Genomic DNA, 20,208 nt, shown 5'->3' on the forward strand with positions numbered 1-20,208 from the left:
GGGCAGGTGTGTAATGAACCAAATGAGCATGAAGATTATTCTTTGATTGAGTGTGGCTTTTTCTGATCTCTTGATGAATACATTACCATGTTTGTTAATACATTAACATTGATGGTGTGCATTTTTTAAATCCTTGAGGCAGGCTTACTTAATTTCAAACCTCTCATTTGTTTAGAAAAATAGATCTCTGTTGATATTTTCTACTTACTAATAACCCTTATTCAGAGCAAAGCTCCTTACACATGGCTCTGGCCTCTGTGTGATGAAACTTTTCTTCGTTCCTTAGGAGATCTTAACTGCACTGGAGTGGCCTTATTAATAACTTGACGTGTTGGAAAGAATGCCTTACAATGTTCTGTCCTCTTGCAATATTTAGTGACAGTATCACCTTTTAAGATACGTTTCTTCCTCACATTTCCTGAATAGTTCTTCTTTTTTTCTAGAAATCCTCCTTCTTAACCTGGAAGGGCTGCAGCTGTGGACATCCTTTTACTGTTTTTCTCCCATGGGAGCTTCCAGATGACACATTCCTTTTGCTTGGGGGGGATTTTTCTCTGTCTAAAAGCAGACAGAAATGTACACTAAAAGAAATTTTCTGCCATTCCTTCTTTCTTTGGGAGCTCACTTCAAAGTCTGTCCGTGGGTCTGTGCACCTGCAGTAGGGCTCTGTGTGACTTGGGACTTAAGTCTTTCATGGTGTCCTCTTTTCTCAAACCAACTGCATAAATTAGACTAGAAATTAGACTAGAAATTGTAAAATATTTATACTGTTGATTTCTCTAATGCATATCCATTATTGCGTGATTGTGCAAGACATGGATCATTTCATAGGTAGGTTTTCCCTGCCCTCAAGGAGTGCAAAGTCTAATGAGGAAGATTAACCTATTCAGTGAATAAGAATCTGTATATTCATCCACACATTTGTGTGTCAGTGTCTCATAAAGACAACCACTCAGATCTAGAGGAAAAAGTCAATTAAGGTTATTGCATAAAACCCACTGAACACAAGATTAACACGGATACTCTGTTGTGCTAACAGCCAGAAGGGTGCAATTTTGGAAAATGGATGATGAAAGTAGAGCTCTTAAGAGTAGGTTAATGATGGTGAAAACTCTGTCTTGCAAATAAATGTGCCAAATACCAAAGGTCATGCGTTAATTCATAGTATATATTCCCAGTAATTTTTGAGAAAAACCTAAACCTAAAGTTTTCTTCTTGGTGCTATGAATTAAATGCTTGAAGAACTAGAAGACCTTATTGCGAAGTGAGGCAAATAATACCATATTTTAATAACCATTAACTATTAGAATAAACCTATTGATACCTTGTATCTTAGACAAAGTTTCTTAATTTTTCTGGTAAGATGCTATCCTTATAAAATAGGGATAATAATGGTGATGCCATAAAAATAAAACCATTTTACCTAAATTAAAGCTTATTATCTGAGTAGTATCCAATGGCAAGTGGAAAGAGCATGGGTTTCAGAACAGAGGGGCTGGTGTTCAAATCCTGGCTCCCCCCACTTACAGTGTGTGAATTCCCAAACCCTCACTGTCTTGTCTTCGAAACTGGGGTAACATGATCCATCTTGTAGGACTTACATTCTGAATAATGTATGCAGTGCTTGGCACATACATGAAATCTGCAATTCAGTCATTTCCTTTACAAAGTAATCTCACACAAGTGTGTAAAGGGGTGTGTGTACTGATGGCCATCATAGCTCTTTTGCTGATGGTGTAGAGCAGGAGGCCATTTGGGTGTCTGCCTTTGGGGAGTGGATAGGCAAAATGTGAAAGCACAAAAACACGGTACTTACAAGCAACAGAGAATGTTTCCAGAGTAACCTGGATGAGTCTTAAAAATGTAGTACTCAGTGAAAAATAAATTATTAAATGTAAGCTCATTTATGAAAATGAAAAATGCATAAAATAAGGAAACATTTTTAAGGACACATGTAAATAAAAGAACATGCTTTAAACAAATGATAAGTGTTGTCTATGGGCATGGAGGAGAAAGGTAATGAATTGGGTTGAAGTCAATAAGCAAAGAAGAGAATTGTGGCCCAATGATGGCTGTGCCAAGAAAACCAAGGGGTATGATTACTTCAGTCCTCTATGCTTGTGGTTAAAAAAGAAGAAAGAAACAAACAGATTAATAATAGAAGAGTGCATAGGGTGCCTGGGTGGCTCAGTTGGTTGGGGGACTGTCTTAGGCTCAGGTCATGATCTCGGGGTCTTGGGGTCAAGTCTTCATCAGGCTCCCTGTTCAGTGGTGAGTCTGCTTCTCCCTCTGCCCCTCCCCCTGCTCGTGCTCTCTTTCTCTTTCACAAAAATAATTTTTAAAAAATCTTTAAAAAATAAAAAAAATAATGTAAGAGGGCATGGCTCACATAGGTGATCTATCAGTATATCCCCACATCCTTTCCCTAGTTGCCTCCCTAACTGTAGGGCTACTTAACTCTGCTATAAAGGCAGGCTTTTTTATAATGACAATGTGACATAGATTTAAGAAGAAAGTTTACAATTACTTCTGAATCTGAAATTGCATTCTAGATCCTGACTCCATTGGCTAACTCTATATACTGAAATGCAGAATGCAGTATGAAGAGAGTAAGGTTTGGACATGCTTCATTATTGGACCAAAACCAGTTTCTTATTAAAGCAACAAAATAAAGAGCTTTCAGGGATGTTATTATTATTAGACCTGTTACAGAGAGCTCTATTACAGTTAACTTGAAGAACAGAGTCCCATTAAAGGTATATGCTAGTATTTTCATTAAATAAGATTAGTAAAACTTTTGTGTTATGTACCTTTAAAAGAAACTGTCAGGAACAAAGAAAAGTACGGTCCAGTCTTGTTATAATGCAACTTCTAGGCTCTGTTATACTATGCTGGGTGGTCTGATGAATGGAATAGGTAGCGTCTAGTCCTTAATGATTATTTTAGCAGAACCAACTTCAATTATAGGGACGTGTCATCACCATTTTTTTGCCACATAAATTTGGTGGGTTATTATTTTGAAAGTCCACGAGTGACATGTTTCCTTTCAGTCTCTCTGCCTGAGAAGTGCTGAGCTGTGCACTCTCCTCCCTGCCCCAGATCTGAGGCCTTCACCCTAGGCCTTGGCTTTGTTTGGCTCATAAGGTGCAAAGCCCTATGTTTTAGTGACAGGTGTGACACTAAGGCCTAAATCAGTAACCCAACAGCGTCACACCCCAGAGAGCACACTTCCAGTGAGCTCAGCTCGGATATGTACTGTCTGAAAACAAGGCAAGTTAGTAACTAAAATAAATATACCCAGGTGGCGATAATAGCCTGGCTGTCTGTCATAATAGCCTGGAGAATATAGGCCTAGACTTGGGTTCTACAAGAGTGCACAGCTATCATCCACAAGATGAGAGGAAGAGGAATGAAGTAGTTCCATATCGCTGGGGGACTAAATGAGGGAAAAAATGTAGCTGGGCTAGAAATGCGTGAGTGTGAGGTGGGTAGGCTAATTGGTTCTAGCAGACATGGTGTATAAAGAAATCCTGAAAGAAATCCTGCAAGTAACAGAAGACTCAGTATAAGGAACCATTATCTTACATGACAAGAAATCCCACGGCAGTACAGATCCAGGGCCGGTTAATCTGTCTACTCAGTTAATCCGTCTACTCAGTTCTGTCCACCTGTCCTCTCTGCCGTCTGACTTACCCTCTTGGGCTGGCTACGTCTCAGTCACACAATAGCTGTCCTGACAGTTGTCATGTGAGGACAAACAGCTCTGAGAAAGAGAGGTCTGACTTCCCCCTGTGAATCTTTTATCAAAGGGAAACCTCTTCTAGAAGCTCTGCAGTGACTTTTGTCCTTATTAGCAAAAATCATGGCACCTTCAGATCTTTAAAATTCTATTTATTTCCCCCCAAACTTGAGTGAGGAGTAATTGACAAATATAATATTATATATTTAAAAGGTACAATGTAATGATTTCATACACATCAACATTGTGGAATGTTTCCCAAGATTACATCCATCACCTTACATAGTTAACTGTTTTTTTTCTTTTTCCTTTGCTGAGAATGCCTAAGGTCTACTCGCAGCAACTTTGAACTACACATTACTGTATTATTAACTAGTCACCTTGCTGTGCATTGGAACCTCACAATTTCTTCTTATAAAGCCAAGTCTGTACCTAATTAGTCACTGAGGTGGGATGGAGAATTATCTCAATTGGCTTTAGCCAGTCGAGGCTTGCTCCTGGGGCCTGGAGCAGGCAGGAAGGCATGAAGCCTTTCCTGAAGTACACGTCTAAGTGAAAGTTGTTTCATGAGATCTGTGTTTTCTTAGCAAAGAAGAAGGGAAGGGCTGAACAGCAGGCATTCAATTTTTTTTTACTGAGCCATCTAGAGAGAATTTGAAAGTATCTGGAAATAGAAAAGTGTTCTCTTCCTATGAGGCTGTAAAGGTAGGCAGTCTAGTGGGACAGCATTTCATTTGGCTGAGCTTGTGTAATTTGAAAAATTTTCTTCTTCTTTTTAACATTTTATTTATTTGAGGGAGGGAGAGAGAAAGAGAGAGAGAGAGAGAATGAGTGGGGGACATAGGCAGAAGGAGAGGGAGAAGCAGACTCCCCGCTGAGCTGGGATCCTGATTCAGGGCTCAATTCCAGGACTCCGAGATCATGACCCATGCTGAAGACAGATGCTTAACCAAATGAGCCACCCAGGTGCCCGAGCTTGAGAATTTTTCTGTGCAAATTCCAGCATGAGGGGGAGTCTGATGGTATGGATGGTTAAGAACATAAAAACCTAGTTCCTTCTGCTCTTTTGTGGTGAACAATTTTAAATGTACACAAATGTTAGTGAGACAGCTTTGAACTGTCTCACTGGTTGAAAGGAACAGAATCTTTATTCTTTAGAATCTGCAACTAACCCCCACCTCTGTCATTTACAGATTTCTTGAAAACTAGAATATGTAATTTTTCATGAAACAGTGTGCCCAGACTCTTAAATCCATGAAATTAAGTAACTGAACCCCATAGATTATCTGTATTTCCAAGTAATATTTTTGGATTTTTTTCTTCCATCTGTTCTCAGATAGTGCTGGGCATAAAATGGATTCTCTCAGCAGAGCAAATGTTGAATTTTGCCTTGATGTTTTCAAAGAGCTGAACAGTAACAACGTAGGAGATAACATCTTCTTTTCACCACTGAGCCTGCTCTATGCTCTAAGTATGGTCCTCCTTGGTGCCAGAGGAAACAGTGCAGAGCAGATGGAAAAGGTATGGAACACAGCTAAGATTTTCCTGTAGCCTAGAGGTCTTCTGTGTACTCCCCTGTGGGTCAGCCAGATGCTCACATCTTTATACAAAGGAAATTCTGCTGTCTTGTGAAAGGAGAATGGTTTGGGAAAATCGTATTTCTTAAAAATGAATAATGGCTTAAATAATACAATAATACAAATATCATAATACATGTAACACAGTCCCTTCCCATTGGTGCTCTCATGCATACATTTCTGCATGTACATTTAGAATTTACTTTTTCTAAGATTTATATATGACAGAGAACACATGTGTGGTACTATTCTTGCCCTCTGGAAATTGTAACTTAAAATAAACCTTAATGACACCTTTTTTTTTATTTTTTATTTTTTATTTTTTTTAAAGATTTTTTTAATTTATTTATTTGACAGAGAGAGAGATCACAAGTAGGCAGAGAGGCAGGCAGAGAGAGAGGAGGAAGCAGGCTCCCTGCGGAGCAGAGAACCCGATGCGGGGCTCGATCCCAGGACCCTGAGATCATGACCTGAGCCGAAGGCAGCGGCTTAATCCACTGAGCCACCCAGGCGCCCCTTAATGACACTTTAAAAGCTCTCAAGTTTTTAAAAATATTCATGAATACATTTGAAGCTCATAGGAGCCCTATGTAGCAGGTAGGGATTATTATCTCCCTTTTACAGGTAGGGAAACTGAGAGAGACTGAGAGAAAAGGGGTGACTTTTCAGGTTACATAGGCTGATATACGGTGATTTTTCCATTTATGTATTTTTAATTGCTATGGAAAATCTAGATAAACATCACTTAACCATTCCTAGAGTATTCACATACCGTATTATTGTTTGCCCTTTATTTCTTTACTCCATATTTCGATACAATTTCATGATTTTTTTGCTCTCAAGATAGGTATTGTACTGGGACACCATGTAATGTTTTACATGAACCCCAGATGGTCACAGTCATAGGGAACGGCCTGAGACTGGTGGGAAGGGTAGAAGAGCCTCGTGGACAGCAGCTCCGTCCCTGAAGACTGACAGATGGTTGTCAGGGAATATCTCTCGAGCTCATTTTCCCAAGCGTGAAACAGGGATGATCCTGTCTACTTATGAAGCTGTCGAGAGGGCTCAGTAAGATATGTGAAGGCTGAGTTCAGTACTAAGAATATGACTAAATGTTAGCTGTTACTGTTGGTCTTTCTCTGAAACGGAGAAACAGACGCTTGTTAATATTCACTTTTATAGACTCTATGTTGCTTTTGATGCCCGTTGATCCCTGTTTTTCTTTTCTAGGTGCTTCACTTTGATCACACTTCAGAGTCATTAAAACCAGAGTTCAGGGACTCAGCTAAGGTATGATAATAGCATTGCTGCGCTGTCAAATTCTCTTTAACATAAGAGCACCAAGAGATGATAGCGCAGGGGTTGAGTAACAGCCTCTCTTTGGCCCTTAAGGGACTTAGCCGTGTCTCCCTTGATCCACTCCTTTGGTCTTCCCGATAATTGCTATGGCCTATACAGTTTACATAATGATAATAATGATAATAATGCTGATAAAGTCCCCCAGATTTTATCATACCATTTACTGTCATCCTTGCTCCAACTTTCTGTTCTTTTATGGACTGTGTCATATATCTCCATATGGGATTGAGCCTCATCTACAGAGTGGTAGATCTTTTTCAGTGGGGGCACTGAGAAAGGACACTGATGCTTTACCTTATATTTAGTCCCCAGGAAAACAGGGCCTGATGTTGCCTAGCCTACGTTGCCTGGGACCATGATACCTGCTCTTTTCTAGTAGGAGAATTCCTTTTGAAAGCGAAATTGTATAGAATTCACACATGAAGATGGTTGTGTTTGATTGTGATTGGGAAAATACATAAATGCATATAAGTTCACAGAATTCTTGCTTCACAGAACTCCACTTGTGAGGAGTTGAAGCTCGTAGTTTGGGAAACTTTTCTTTAGGAAATGAAGGTAATACCCCTATAATGTCCTTGAGTTCAGATGCATCAGAGCTGTAGGTCTAACTGAATTGCTCCTGTGATGGGTGAGTAAGGTCCCATTGGGATCCCCATTGGGATCTCTTTATGAAAACTGGTGCTTTTGGACTAACCCACTGGGGCCAGCAAGTGCTTATGTGTTTTGCAATAGCTTACAGTTCTGCATACAGTCTGTGAGTAAGGTCACAGCGTGCTGAGATTATTGTGCTAGAGGAAATCTAGAGAAGGAACATGATTTCAACTCTCCAACTCCTTGTTTGTTAGTATTCTCTACGCTTTTATTCAGAGGCAGTCATCTTGCTCTCTACTTGCTGTTTTCACATATGTATAACCCTCTGATGGCAGGAAATCAAGCAACTTAATACTCCATTCTTTGTTTACTGATGCTTCAGTGCAGCCAAGCTGGAAGGATTCATTCAGAGTTTGGAGTCTTATTCTCTCAAATCAACCAGCCAGACTCTAACTATACCCTCAGCATGGCCAACAGACTCTATGGGACAAAGGCAATGGTATTCAATCAGGTACGTTCATGTGGAATGCTGGACCACAGCTGTCTTGTCATCCTCTAACTATCACACCATAAAATAAGTAAAGAGCAAGAAGAACCGCGTGACATTCATCTTCAAGAGATTAAATTTGAGCTGACTTAGAGTTTTAGTGAAATGGTTTTGCCAAACTCTCATTTAAAGTTGTGAAATATCACATAAAAATTTTATTTCCCCCCAAACCACCAAAGTTGCCCAAGAAGCAAGGTCAGGGAAGAAACACAGATAGATACTCACACATGCCATGGGGAGACCTAGCTCCCCATTAGACCTCAAACAAGCAAAATGTACTCACTCTGGTCCTTACTTGGGTAATCACTCTAGATCTCAGTTTTCCAATCTAGAATGTAGGGCGGTAACTCCCATTTGTCAGATTCGAGAGATCAGAGTAGTGAGAGTGAACTGCAACTTGCCATTGTGTTTTGAGTGGCTTTGAGTGTTTTAAAATGAAAAATGTCAATGATATGACAGAAGAAACAACCAGACATTTCTGAACACTCCTTTTGGAAAGCTTTTTGATTTGTTTAAATCTGTTTGTTTTATTAAGAATAAGTACATATGGATTCTGCTTCCTTGCAGACGTGTATACACAAACTGCTTTTGTGTCTGTGTTGTAGATTTTAGAACACACAGAGCAGTAGACTTTGGCTTCCCTTACACTATTTTTTGTGTGATTGCTCTTTCTTTTACAGCAATATTTAACCTGTTCTAAGAAACTCTATCAAGCCATACCACAAACTGTTGATTTTGAACAGTCTCCAGAAGAAACGAGGAAAAGAATTAATGCTTGGGTTGAAAGTAAAACTAATGGTAAGAATAAGTCCCACACATGTCTCCAAATTTTATTTGCACTGTTTTGATAGGCTGCCTGAGTCAGCGCTAACAAGAAAGCTGAGTGAAGTCCTGGACCCAACTTCGGCAGGTGGAGAATGGAGGAAATGGAGTATTTTGGAATATTTGTAAATATCCTTTACAATCCTTTGTCCTAATTGGGAGCTAAGCTCGGTGACTCTGAGAATGAGAACACTATTTCTACTTTACAGAAGTGTTGTACATTCTGCAATTAAAAATTTAAATCTACCTTTCATGATTTTAAAATAAACCTTCTAATTATCAATTTTTTAAAAAAATTGGCAGGTTAAATGTTTAAAGATGTGTCCATTTCATTATTTAAAAATATCTAGTTAAGGAAAGATTTAAAGAAAAACAAGTAGAGAGAATACTATAATGAATCCTTATTGATCCATCACTCAGTTGCAGGATTTATTACCTAAAACCAATCTTACAGCTATACCCTCGTGCTTTTCCCCTTACCTCTTCCAGGACAGATTCCAGAAACCATCTTTTTTTCTTTTTTCAGGTTGTTTCCTCTCAAAAATATAAGTTATTTAAAAGAAAATACCACTGCATAAGATGGGATTGGGAGGGAGACAAATCATAAGAGACTCTTAATCTCACAAAACAAACTGAGGGTTGCCGGGGTCGGGGGGTGGGGATGGTGGGTAGGGGGGAAGGGATAGAGTGGTTGGGTTATGGACATTGGGGAGGGTATGTGCTATCGTGAGTGCTGTGAAGTGTGTAAACCTAGGGATTCACAGACCTGTACCCCTGGGGATAAAAATACATTATATGTTTATAAAAAAAAAAAAAAGAAGAAAGAAAGAAAGGATGAATACCCAACTTTTGTAGCAACATGGATGGGACTGGAAGTGATTATGCTGAGTGAAATAAGTCAAGCAGAGAGAGTCAAGTATCATATGGTCTCACTTATTTCTGGAGCATAACAAATGACATGGAGGACATTGGGAGGTGGAGAGGAGAAGGAAGTTGAGGGAAATTGGAGGGGGAGGCGAACCATAAGAGACTATGGACTCTGAAAAACAACCTGAGGGTTTTGAAGGGGCGGGGGTGGGAGGTTGGGGAACCAGGTGGTGGGTAGTAGGGAGGGCACGTATTGCATGGAGCACTGGGTGTTGTGCAAAAACAATGAATACTGTTTTGCTGAAAAAATATATTAATAAATTAAAAAAAACAAAAACAAAAAAAAGATTTTGTTTATTTATTGGACAGACAGAGATCACAAGTAGGCAGAGAGGCAGGCAGAGAGAGAGGAGAAAGCAGGCTTCCCACAGAGCAGAGAGCCCGATGCGGGGCTCTATCCCAAGACGGTGGGATCCTGGCCTGAGCTAAAGGCAGAGGCTTTAACCCACTGAGCCACCCAGGTGCACCTGTTGCAGATATTTTTATGAGCATTTTTTTTTCAGATTAAGGGAGTTTCTTTTTATTTCTGTTTTTCTAAGAATTTTTGAGACAAATGACTAAACATATTATATTAAAGCCTTTCCTATATCTACTGAGCTGTGATTCTCCTTTATTATGCTAATTTAGTGCATTACATTAATAGATTTTTTAGTGTTAAACCAATCTTTTAGTCCTATGATAAACCAAACTTGGTCATGGTGTATTGTACTTTTTGTATATCACTGAGTTTGATTTCTTAATATTTTCCTTAGATATTTTACACCTGTGCTCATGAAAGAATTTGAACTTAGTTTTTATTTATTGAAATAATCTTGTCAGTTCAGGTACAAAGTTATACTCACTTCATGAAACTAGTTGGCAAGTGTTTCTGCTCTTTTTCTAATTTCCAAGAAAGAGTTTATTTGAGATTAGTGTGCATTTTTCTACTTTAAATATTTGGAAGAATTCACTGGTGACCCTTTGTGCCTGGTGTTTTCTATGTGGGAAAATTTTAATTAGAGATTTGATTTCTCTAGTATAATAGAGGTCTACTTATATTTTCTTTTTTCTTCTTGTGTAAGTTTTTGAATTTTCTTTCAAGAAATATGTCCATTTTATCTAAATTTTCATCTGTATTATCATAAAATTGCTCATAATAGCCTTATATTATCTTCTTTATGACTTTTGGATATATAATGTTATCTTTTATTCCTGGAAATCGAAATGGTGCATTTTTTCCTTTTTTTTCTTAATTAGCCTTATTATAGATTTATAGTTTTTTAGTCTTTTCAAAGAATTGATATCTATTTTCTCTAATATAGATTTTTTTTATTACATTAATACTTGTGATTATCATTTATTTCCTTTTTTTTTACTATCTTGGTATTAAGTTGCTATTCTTTTTCTAGTTTCTTGAGATGAACAATTGATTTTCAGATCTTCCTTTTTTAATGTACATATTTGAGACAATGGATTTCCTTTTAGGTGTCACTTTAACTCCATCTCACAATTTTCCATTTGTTTTATTTCCATTACTATTCAGTTCAAAATATTTTCTAATTTTCATTGAGGTTTCTTCTCTGAATCATGGATTATTTAAAGGTGCTCTATTTCCAAAAATTTGGAAATTTTCTAGTTGTTTTTTAGTTATTAATTTTTAGTTCAGCTTTTTACAGCAAAACATGTTCTGACTTTGGTAAAATTTTCATGTGCACTTAAGGATAATGTCTATTCTTTACTTATTGGGAGAGATATTTTATTTATTTATAAAGATTTTATTTATTTATTTATTTGTCAGAGAAAGAGAGAGTGTGTGCACAAGTAGGCAGAGTGGCAGGCAGAAGCGGAGAGAGAGAAGCAGGCTCCCTGCCAAGCAAGGAGCCTGATGCGGGACTGGATCCCAGGAACCTGGGATTATGACCTGAGCCGAAGGCAGGGACTTAACCAACTGAGCCACCCAGGCATCCATGGGAGAGATATTTAATTTTATCAGGCCAACTTTGTTAATTTTGATGCCTCTGTTTGCATAGCCTTGCTAACTTTTTTGTCTGTTTTTTTTTTTTTTTATCATTTACTGAAAAAGCTGTATTAAAATCTTCCACTATGATTGTGGATTTTTCTCTTTCTCCTTTTAGTTATGCGCAGTTTTGTTGTGCATGTTTTGAAGCTGTGTTATTAGGTGCATAGATATTAAACTGCTGTATCTTCTCAGTGGATCAGTTCTTTCTGTACTATGAAATACCTCGTCCACCATGTCAGGTCCTGATCTTCAGTTATTTTTTTCCCTAGCACTGAGAGAATGAAATAGATCTTAAATTCTTGGTTCACTTTTATGTTGTGTTTCTTCTTATCTAGGCTTGGGACAACTTTTGAAACTTCATTATACTTTGAGGGAAAAATTGTCCAGAACCCTCTATTGAGCTCACCTGCTCATGCTTCTCCTGTCTCTGGGCTCTTTATCCCTTTTGTATTGGTTTCCTGCTTCTTTGCACTCTGTTTTTGGTTTTCCCAACTTTCTCATGATGTGGACGGTTCTATTCAGTTTCTCTGTCTTTTTTAGTCACTTTCTGCTCAGGTTTTTGCATCTCCATTACTTAGGATTAGCAGTTGCTTCAGAAACAACGCAGTATAGAATTAAAAAAAGAAATGTATTCAGCTTTCCTTATAGTTCTTGCCAGGGATAGCGATCTGTCATAAATTGCATTCATATTGCCTAAAGACATCTGTTTACATCTTTTTTGATAGTTTAATAATTTCTCTTTTTGTCTTTTATTAATTTCCCCTCCTTTTTTTTCTTACAGAAAATTCATTGAAGGAAACAAATATTTGCCTGCATTTCTCATAGTCTAGATGATAATGACTACACCTTGAAATGTCATTTAATAATTTCCTCTGTTTTTATATTTCTCATAAGTTGGCAATTAGACCTAGAAACTTGTTAAGATTCTGGTGGTCTTTGCTTATGTGTTTGTTTTTTACTTTTGACAAATATGCTTCATTGGAGGTGCTGTGTTTCCATCAGGAAAGAAATAATGTCTGGGTGCACTCCCTTTTTTATGATGTTAGTAGCCTTTGATGATAATTGCCTAGGTCCATTATTTCATTAGGAGTTATAAAGTTGCAGTATTCTAATTCTTGTATTCCTTCTTTATAAGCTGGAATATTTCTATATGAGAAACTTCTCCTCATAAATTATTTGGTTATTCTAAGTACAGTTCATATGAGAAAAACCAAAAAAAGAATGCTGGATTCTTTCTCTTAAATACAAGTTTCAAAACTACTTTTTATTCCTTCTAGCATCCTTCGAAGATAGAGGTGTTTTTTTTTTTTTTAACACTTATTTATTTATTTGAGAAAGAAGGGGAAGGCAGGGGAGAGGGGGAAAGAGTCTTAAGCAGACTCTGCACTGAGCATAGAGCCTGACATGGGGCTTGATCTCACAACCCTGAGATCATTCTTTAAACCAAAACTGGGAGTCAGTCGCTCAACAAACTCTACCACCCAGGTGCCCCAGCCACTGAGTTCTCTTTTTAAGTATCCTTACGAATTCATAATTTTTTAAAATTTTTAATTTATTTTTTATTTTTAATAAACATATAAGGTATTTTTATCCCCAGGGGTACAGGTCTGTGAATTGCCAGGTTTACACACTTCACAGCACTCACCATAGCACATACCCTCCCCAATGTCCATAACCCCACCACCCTCTCCCGAACCCCCCTCCCCCCAGCCACCATCAGTTTGTTTTGTGAGATTAAGAGTCACTTTTGGTTTGTCTCCCTCCCAATCCCATCTTGTTTCATTTATTCTTCTCCTACCTCCCCAACTCCCCATGTTGCATCTCCACGTCCTCATATCAGGGAGATCATATGATAGTTGTCTTTCTCTGATTGACTTATTTCACTAAGCATGATACCCTCTAGTTCCATCCACGTCATCACAAATGGCAAGATTTCATTTCTTTTGATGGCTGCATAGTATTCCATTGTGTATATATACCACATCTTCTTTTTTTTTAAGATTTTATTTATTTATTTGACAGAGAGAGATCACAAGTAGATAGAGAGGCAGGCAGAGAGAGAGAGAGGGAAGCAGGCTCCCTGCTGAGCAGAGAGTCTGATGCGGGACTCGATCCCAGGACCCCGAGATCATGACCTGAGCCGAAGGCAGCGGCTTAACCCGCTGAGCCACCCAGGCGCCCCATACCACATCTTCTTTATCCATTCATCTGTTGATGGACATCTAGGTTCTTTCCATAGTTTGGCTATTGTGGACATTGCTGCTATAAACATTCGGGTGCATGTGCCCCTTCAGATCACTACGTTTGTATCTTTAGGGTAAATACCCAGTAGTGCAATTGCTGGGTCATAGGGTAGTTCTATTTTCAACATTTTGAGGAACCTCCATGCTGTTTTCCAGAGTTGTTGCACCAGCTTGCATTCCCACCAACAGTGTAGGAGGGTTCCCCTATGAATTCATAATTTTAAACATTTTGAGATGTTTCAATTTATTGGCCCCTTTTAGTCAGGAGTCATGTCTTTATATTGGCTCCTAAGTCCTTTTGACACTACCCTGCAGAGTTTGATTGCTTCCTCACTTTCCAATTTGACCAGTGTTCAGGCTCATGTCCTGCTCTTGACCTAGAATTACTTACTTCTCAAGGGGATCCTGAATCATTTTAATGAGAAATGATACTTAGAGACCATAATCTGGGTACAAGAGTACTCATTGAAACTGGCTTGGTTATTGTTTATAGGCCTTCTCAGTGAATATATATTTTTTTAGATGAAATACAGCATAATTTCTTATTGATATGACCAGTTCAGATACAGATTCATAGCATTTTTACTTAACACCCCCCTTTTTATATCTATTTCTCTTTTATCTTGTGTCAAAAATTCCAGATTCCAGTGCCACCAAAATTATTCCGAAATCACATCATTTAACCTAAGCATGGTCTCAAAGCAAGAATACTAATAAAATATAACAGTATCTTAAGATTTTTTTTTTCAGTTCTTTCTGTCCTTAGCCTATATCTATCCAACTAGAGGTGTACCAATTACCATGTTGAAATAATCTGTCTGTGTGTGGTTGCCACTACCTCATTGTACCAATAGTTTCTGAGGTTTAAGAATGTAGACAATCATATTCCTTGATATAGGAGAGAATTAGATTTATTGAGTAACAAAATTAGGATGAAATAACAAAGTATTAACATTAAAGTATTAAATTAGAGCTAATTGCATTTATGAAGACATGTTAGTGATATAAATACTTTTCTGAGAATAAAGACCACATTTCTAACATACTTGTATCTTATTATTTCACTTATCAGTGATAAACTCTCAACAGTATTTTCTTGATTGATGGATTGAGAGATGTTATTCAAGCTTAGTAATAGATGACCAGGTTAATATGTATTTATTCAATTCTTTGTATTAAGTTGGAAAATGCTTGGAAAGGTCTACAGATTTTTCAGATCTGTTAATTTACTTAGAACAGTAGTGAAAAAATTATGCTTAGAGTCTAATGTTCTGAATGTCCCTATGTTTACAATTGTAAAATTATATTCCAAAAATGTTTTATAAATTGCAGTGCAGCAGAGTGCACCAAGAAGTCTTGGTGTTCAATCTGATTGGTATATATGATTGTATATTTTGTATAAATTCTGATTTTCAGGTATGTATTTACTTTAAGTCTTGGTATATACTTGAAATACACTAATTGCTAGGACATTGTAAGAATGATCTTTTGAATACTTAGAATATTTAGGTGTGGTGAGGTGTTGCCAAGTATAAAGCCTGATAAATATTAGAAGAAAGCCATAAGAGATGATTAATATTTTTTAAATAAGCAGTAATGTATAAAAAGCATTGAATATAACTAGGTATAAGACAAGTTGATCATTAGTTAATATACTAACTACTCCCTAGATGCCATCTTCTGATTAGAAATGACAAAACATTCAATTCTTGGACATAAACTTCATCTGACAAGGATAGTCTTGATGGCCAGGAGATAAAGTAGTTCTCCTGGCATCTCAAATTTATAACTAACCTTAAAAAAGAAATGGTTCCAAATTTCTAGTCACTATTCAACTCTCTGTTATTAATAAACCCAAGTTCAAATCCAAATACATTATCTGTTTTTTTTTTCATTATTATTATAAGGAAAAGTCCCAAACCTCTTTGGAAAGGGAACAATTGACCCTTCTTGTGTAATGGTCCTGGTGAACGCCATATATTTCAAAGGACAATGGCAAAATAAGTTTCAGGAAAGAGAGACAATTAAAAGCCCTTTTCAGCTAAGTGAGGTAAGTATTTTGTTTTCAGACTAATGCCAGTTTCCAAAAAATGCAATAGTCATTTAAGGACAATTTTGAAAGTTTTAGTGAAAATACTGGTTTAGGTTTCCATAGGTTTCTTTGTGTTTTTTATGAATTTTATTTTCATTTTTCCTCACAAGGTGACAGTAAACTTTCTCCCAGGGCACCTGACTGGAGCCTTCGGACACTGGGGCTGCCCTGCAGAGAAGAGAGCCTGCTCTCTCCTCGCTCTTCCCCTATCCACACATTCTCTCCACATATGCTGTGGTTGTTTTCTCAGCACAACAAAACTATCGATATTATTTTTCTCCTAGACAGTCTCCAATTGGATTAAAAAAGAAAATGATCCTATGATGTCATTTTTCCACACAAATCACTTTAGATGGGAATGTTGGCTTTGTTTTGAGAAAACATTATTGTTATTATATATATTACAATACATGTGTATTTTATATATAGATAATTTTATATATTATTTGAGCTAGTTAGGCTCTAACAATGGCTTATTTTAAAATAAAAAACAACCTTTGCAAAGGGAAGTAATAAGGGGTTACTTTATTGTTTATATTTTCCCCATGCCTTTAGTATTTTTTATTTTATTCTATGTATTTGAGAGAGAGAGAGACAGACACAGCAAGAGAGGGAACACAAGCAGGGGGAGTGAGAGAGGGAGAAGCAGGCTCCCTGCCAAACAGGGAGCCCAGTGTAGGGCTCGATCCCAGGACCCTGGATTCATGACCTGAGTGGGAGGCAGACCCTTAATGACTGAGCCACCCAGGCGCCCCATCTATGCTTTTAGTGTTAATGCAGATATTCATGTTAGGCAAAAAAATCAGTGTATATGCATGTACAAGCATATATGTAACTATTCTACCTAATTACAACCTTTTTTTAAAAAAAATAGGGTAAAAGTGTATTTGTGGAAATGATGTATCAAACTGGAACATACAAATTAGCCTTCATAAAGGAACCGCAGATGCAAGTTCTCGAGCTGCCTTATGTTAACAACAAACTAAGCATGATTATTCTGCTTCCAGTAGGCACGGCCAGTCTAGAACAGGTAAAGAATGCTAATGTGCAGAGAACGCATGTGTGCTTAACCCACCCCCCACCCTCGCCAAATATGTGTACCCTATGACATTAGTGTGCTCAGTCCCTAATTTAGTCACACTCTGGGTTCAGTGGGATTGCCCCAGGGGCTGTGAGAGGGAGGGGGGCCCTTGTCCCTGCCTTCAGGACATGTATTTTGGGGGAATAATTTATTCTTACAACAAAGAGGGCACAAAGAGGCAAAAGGGCCGTCTTGTACGAGTACCACACCTACTGGTTACTTGACACTTGGGAAACATCATTCTGTAGTAATGAAATTGTAATGCGACTTAGGGTCTTAGGCCACAGAAATCTGATTAAGCCATCTTCCCTCTCAGGAGCAGTTTTCCCAGCCCAGTTATGACACACTTGAGCTAGCCACTCTTACTAGCATCCTGGTTTTGTGGGGGAAGTGAGTGCCACAGCCACTGAGAGCAGACATGGTGGTGGCAGGATGTGAGTCTGCATGGCTACGTGGAGGCATGAAGGGGTGTGTAGAGCTGAGCTTCAGGGGTGTAGCGGGGGAGGAGAAAAGGGAGCTGAAGCAGGGCAGAGCGAGGGGATGCTGGTGTCACAGAATTCAAAGGAGACGCAAGTTCATAATAGAGGGTGCGGTGAAATGTTTCAGGTTTGAGAACCAAGAAGAAGTGGTGAATTCACCCAGGACACGCAAGTACTCCAGAGGCCGGAGAGGGAGTGTAGGTGAGGTCTACATGCTGAGAGAAATAAAGCAGAAGACTGTAGGATACACAGTTGAGGCCTTGACTTAGAAAACATGGATAAAAGAGTAGAACAGGGAAGACGTGGCTGAATGTGAGATTCTGTTTCTTTTTTCCCGATGGGACTGGAGCACATTTTCAAAGTAGAAAAGCAAGCAAGTAATACATTGAATCATCCACACTGGGACTTATAAAACAGACAGAATTTAATATAGAGAGCATGTGTTTGGCTCATGCGGACTCATCTGTGTTTTGTCTTTCAGATAGAGAAGCAGTTGAACGCGAAGACATTTTACGAGTGGACCAGCTCTGCTAACATGGTGGAGAGGGAAGTTGAAGTACACATCCCCAGATTCAGGCTTGAAATCCAGTATGAGTTAAACTCCCTGCTAAATTCTCTAGGCATGACAGATATCTTCGACGAGATCAAAGCGGATCTTTCTGGAATATCACCGGTTGATGGCCTGTATTTGTCAAAGGTCATCCACAAGTCATATGTGGATGTCAACGAAGAGGGCACCGAGGCGGCAGCAGCCACTGGGGACAGCTTCCTCGTGAAAAGACTCCCCAACCGGGCTCAGTTCCTGGCAAACCACCCGTTCTTGTTCTTCATAAGGCACAGCCAAACCAACACCATCCTCTTTTGTGGCAAGCTCGCCTCTCCCTAAACAAACAGGTTTGAGCAAGGTGCAGAGTCATAGAGGAGGTGCAGGGACAAATCCATGACTAAAAACAGTTCATCCCCCCACACCTCTATACCTCACTTTGCTCATCTGCAAAATGGGCTTATGATCTCTCTCAACTTATACCTTGAATTGGTGAACCTTAAGATTATGGAAATCATGGAAGAAGGTACATTTACAAAAAAGATCCTCTAGTTCTCTTGTCTTTGGGGCCTCATTTAAGTGTTATCTGGGTGACACAATCAAGTCAATGAGACTAATTTGAAAGGATTCAATTTGTTTGACTTGTATATATCCATGACCTCTTTAGTAAGTGACCAATCTACTACTTTCAGAAAACCAATTTCAGGGCTTCAACTCTGATGGGATTTTTAAATATTGTAATTTTCCTTGTATGTATAGATGCATCGTGAATTTTAGTTCAAAATTCTGTATTCACTATAATAAATACATAAAGTGCTTTCAATTCTTTAAAGATTTTTAATATACCACAGCAATTAAATGACTTATAAAGGGAGGCTAAATAAGGAGAAGTCTAATTCAGTGAACATTTTCATGGAATTTTTGGTCAAATATTTTCAGACTTTTGAATAATAGATTTTCTTTTTGCCTCTCTCTCCCCCTTCATTTGTTCCTTCCATCTTTGCTTCATTCATTTTTCTCTGTTCTTCCCTTCCTCCCTCCCTCCTTTCTCCTTCCCTTCCTCTCTCCTTCCATCCCTCTTTCTTTTTTTCAATAATGCAGTGAGTAATAGTTCAGAGTAGCAAAAACCAGAAATCAGATTTTTATTAAAAAAGGATTTTTATTTAAAAAATTAAAAAAAACTTCTTAAAGAGAAATCCTTCTTGTTTTCTATTCAAGATGGCATGAGGTAATAATTAGATGATAATGGCCATGATATATTTACTGCCTTCTCAGTGCCCTCTTGGTAAGTACTTCCTTCCAGAACTCTCTTAGAGATGTGAGCAAAGCAGAGGATCCCCTCAATTCTCCCCTCCCTAACCTTATCTTGAAAGAGGCAGTCCAAAATCAGCCAATGCTTCCCTCCTGAGATGCTGGGACAACCTCTTTTGCCACTGGCAGTGGTGGCAGCTGACGATAGCTTCTTTCCCATCAGGGCACTGAAGGAAGGGGCTGACTCTACTTTCTAATAATAAAGATGTTATAAAGTAGCTGTCTTGCTGTACGTGCTCTCCTTTATAAGCCACCTTGGCCTACTTCACAGAACACCCCAAAGGTCCCCAGGCACAGGAGTGTTCAACTGTGGTACAATGGAGAGACTTGAAGCAACAGCGATGGGTGGAGAAAAATAAGAGTTATCTCTTGGCATCTACTTCTCATTTTAAACATCCTGAAGAGACAGAGAATGGAACCAGTCCAGTGAATACTGGGCCCTTTGACATGAACCTGGCATGTGCTATGCAGGAGCACGGAGGTATCACTTGGACCAAGCGCCTTGGGCATGACCATCACCAAGCTGCTTGGCACTCACTTGGCAGCCTCCATCTTTGAAAAGACTCAGAATGACTGCCTACTCCCAGGCTGCAGTCATAGAACCCCGGAGTCCTCTTGAAGGGATGGGAACTGAGCATATGGTCATCATTTAGAGTCAAAGCAGGGAATACTTCTCATGGAGGGGACTTCAGAAGCACCAGTGTGAGTCCTGGACTAGGAAAGGAGGGCTCAGAGAGATGGCGACTAAATTAGCCCCCGTGAGCACAGCTGGGAGGGGTGCTATAGTCAGAATCCTGAGCTTCTTTGTAGGATGGAGCCAAGAGCTTTTTAGGGCACCCAGCCTGGGATGGGGAGAGCACAGCTATTTTCACTCTTCAAAGAGCTAATGTTATGTGT

General features: G+C 38.7%; 1 protein-coding gene across 2 annotated transcripts; it reads left to right on the forward strand.

The window, feature by feature from the left end:
- The first annotated feature begins 5,092 nt into the window (after positions 1 to 5,092).
- Positions 5,093 to 18,342, forward strand: SERPINB11 (serpin family B member 11). Of its 2 annotated transcripts, XM_046025944.1 has the most exons (7): positions 5,093 to 5,260; positions 6,547 to 6,606; positions 7,649 to 7,777; positions 8,494 to 8,611; positions 15,712 to 15,854; positions 16,771 to 16,926; positions 17,938 to 18,342. In XM_046025944.1, the coding sequence occupies exons 1-7, from the start codon at positions 5,093 to 5,095 to the stop codon at positions 18,340 to 18,342; spliced, it is 1,179 nt and encodes a 392-aa protein (XP_045881900.1). The 2 variants fall into 2 exon arrangements, with proteins under 2 accessions (XP_045881900.1, XP_045881901.1); XM_046025945.1 differs by lacking the exons at positions 8,494 to 8,611; positions 15,712 to 15,854.
- Positions 18,343 to 20,208: the final 1,866 nt, after the last annotated feature.

Source organism: Meles meles, chromosome 12, assembly GCF_922984935.1.
Source record: "Meles meles chromosome 12, mMelMel3.1 paternal haplotype, whole genome shotgun sequence".
Lineage (NCBI taxonomy): Eukaryota > Metazoa > Chordata > Mammalia > Carnivora > Mustelidae > Meles > Meles meles.

Excerpts from the sequence above, each read along its gene's own strand:
- SERPINB11 (XM_046025944.1), top strand. The coding sequence starts at position 5,093 with ATGGATTCTCTCAGCAGAGCAAATGTTGAATTTTGCCTTGATGTTTTC. Across the intron at positions 7,778-8,493 it reads AGGCAATGGTATTCAATCAG|CAATATTTAACCTGTTCTAA; the intron begins GTACGTTCATGT and ends TTTCTTTTACAG. Across the intron at positions 8,612-15,711 it reads GGTTGAAAGTAAAACTAATG|GAAAAGTCCCAAACCTCTTT; the intron begins GTAAGAATAAGT and ends TATTATTATAAG.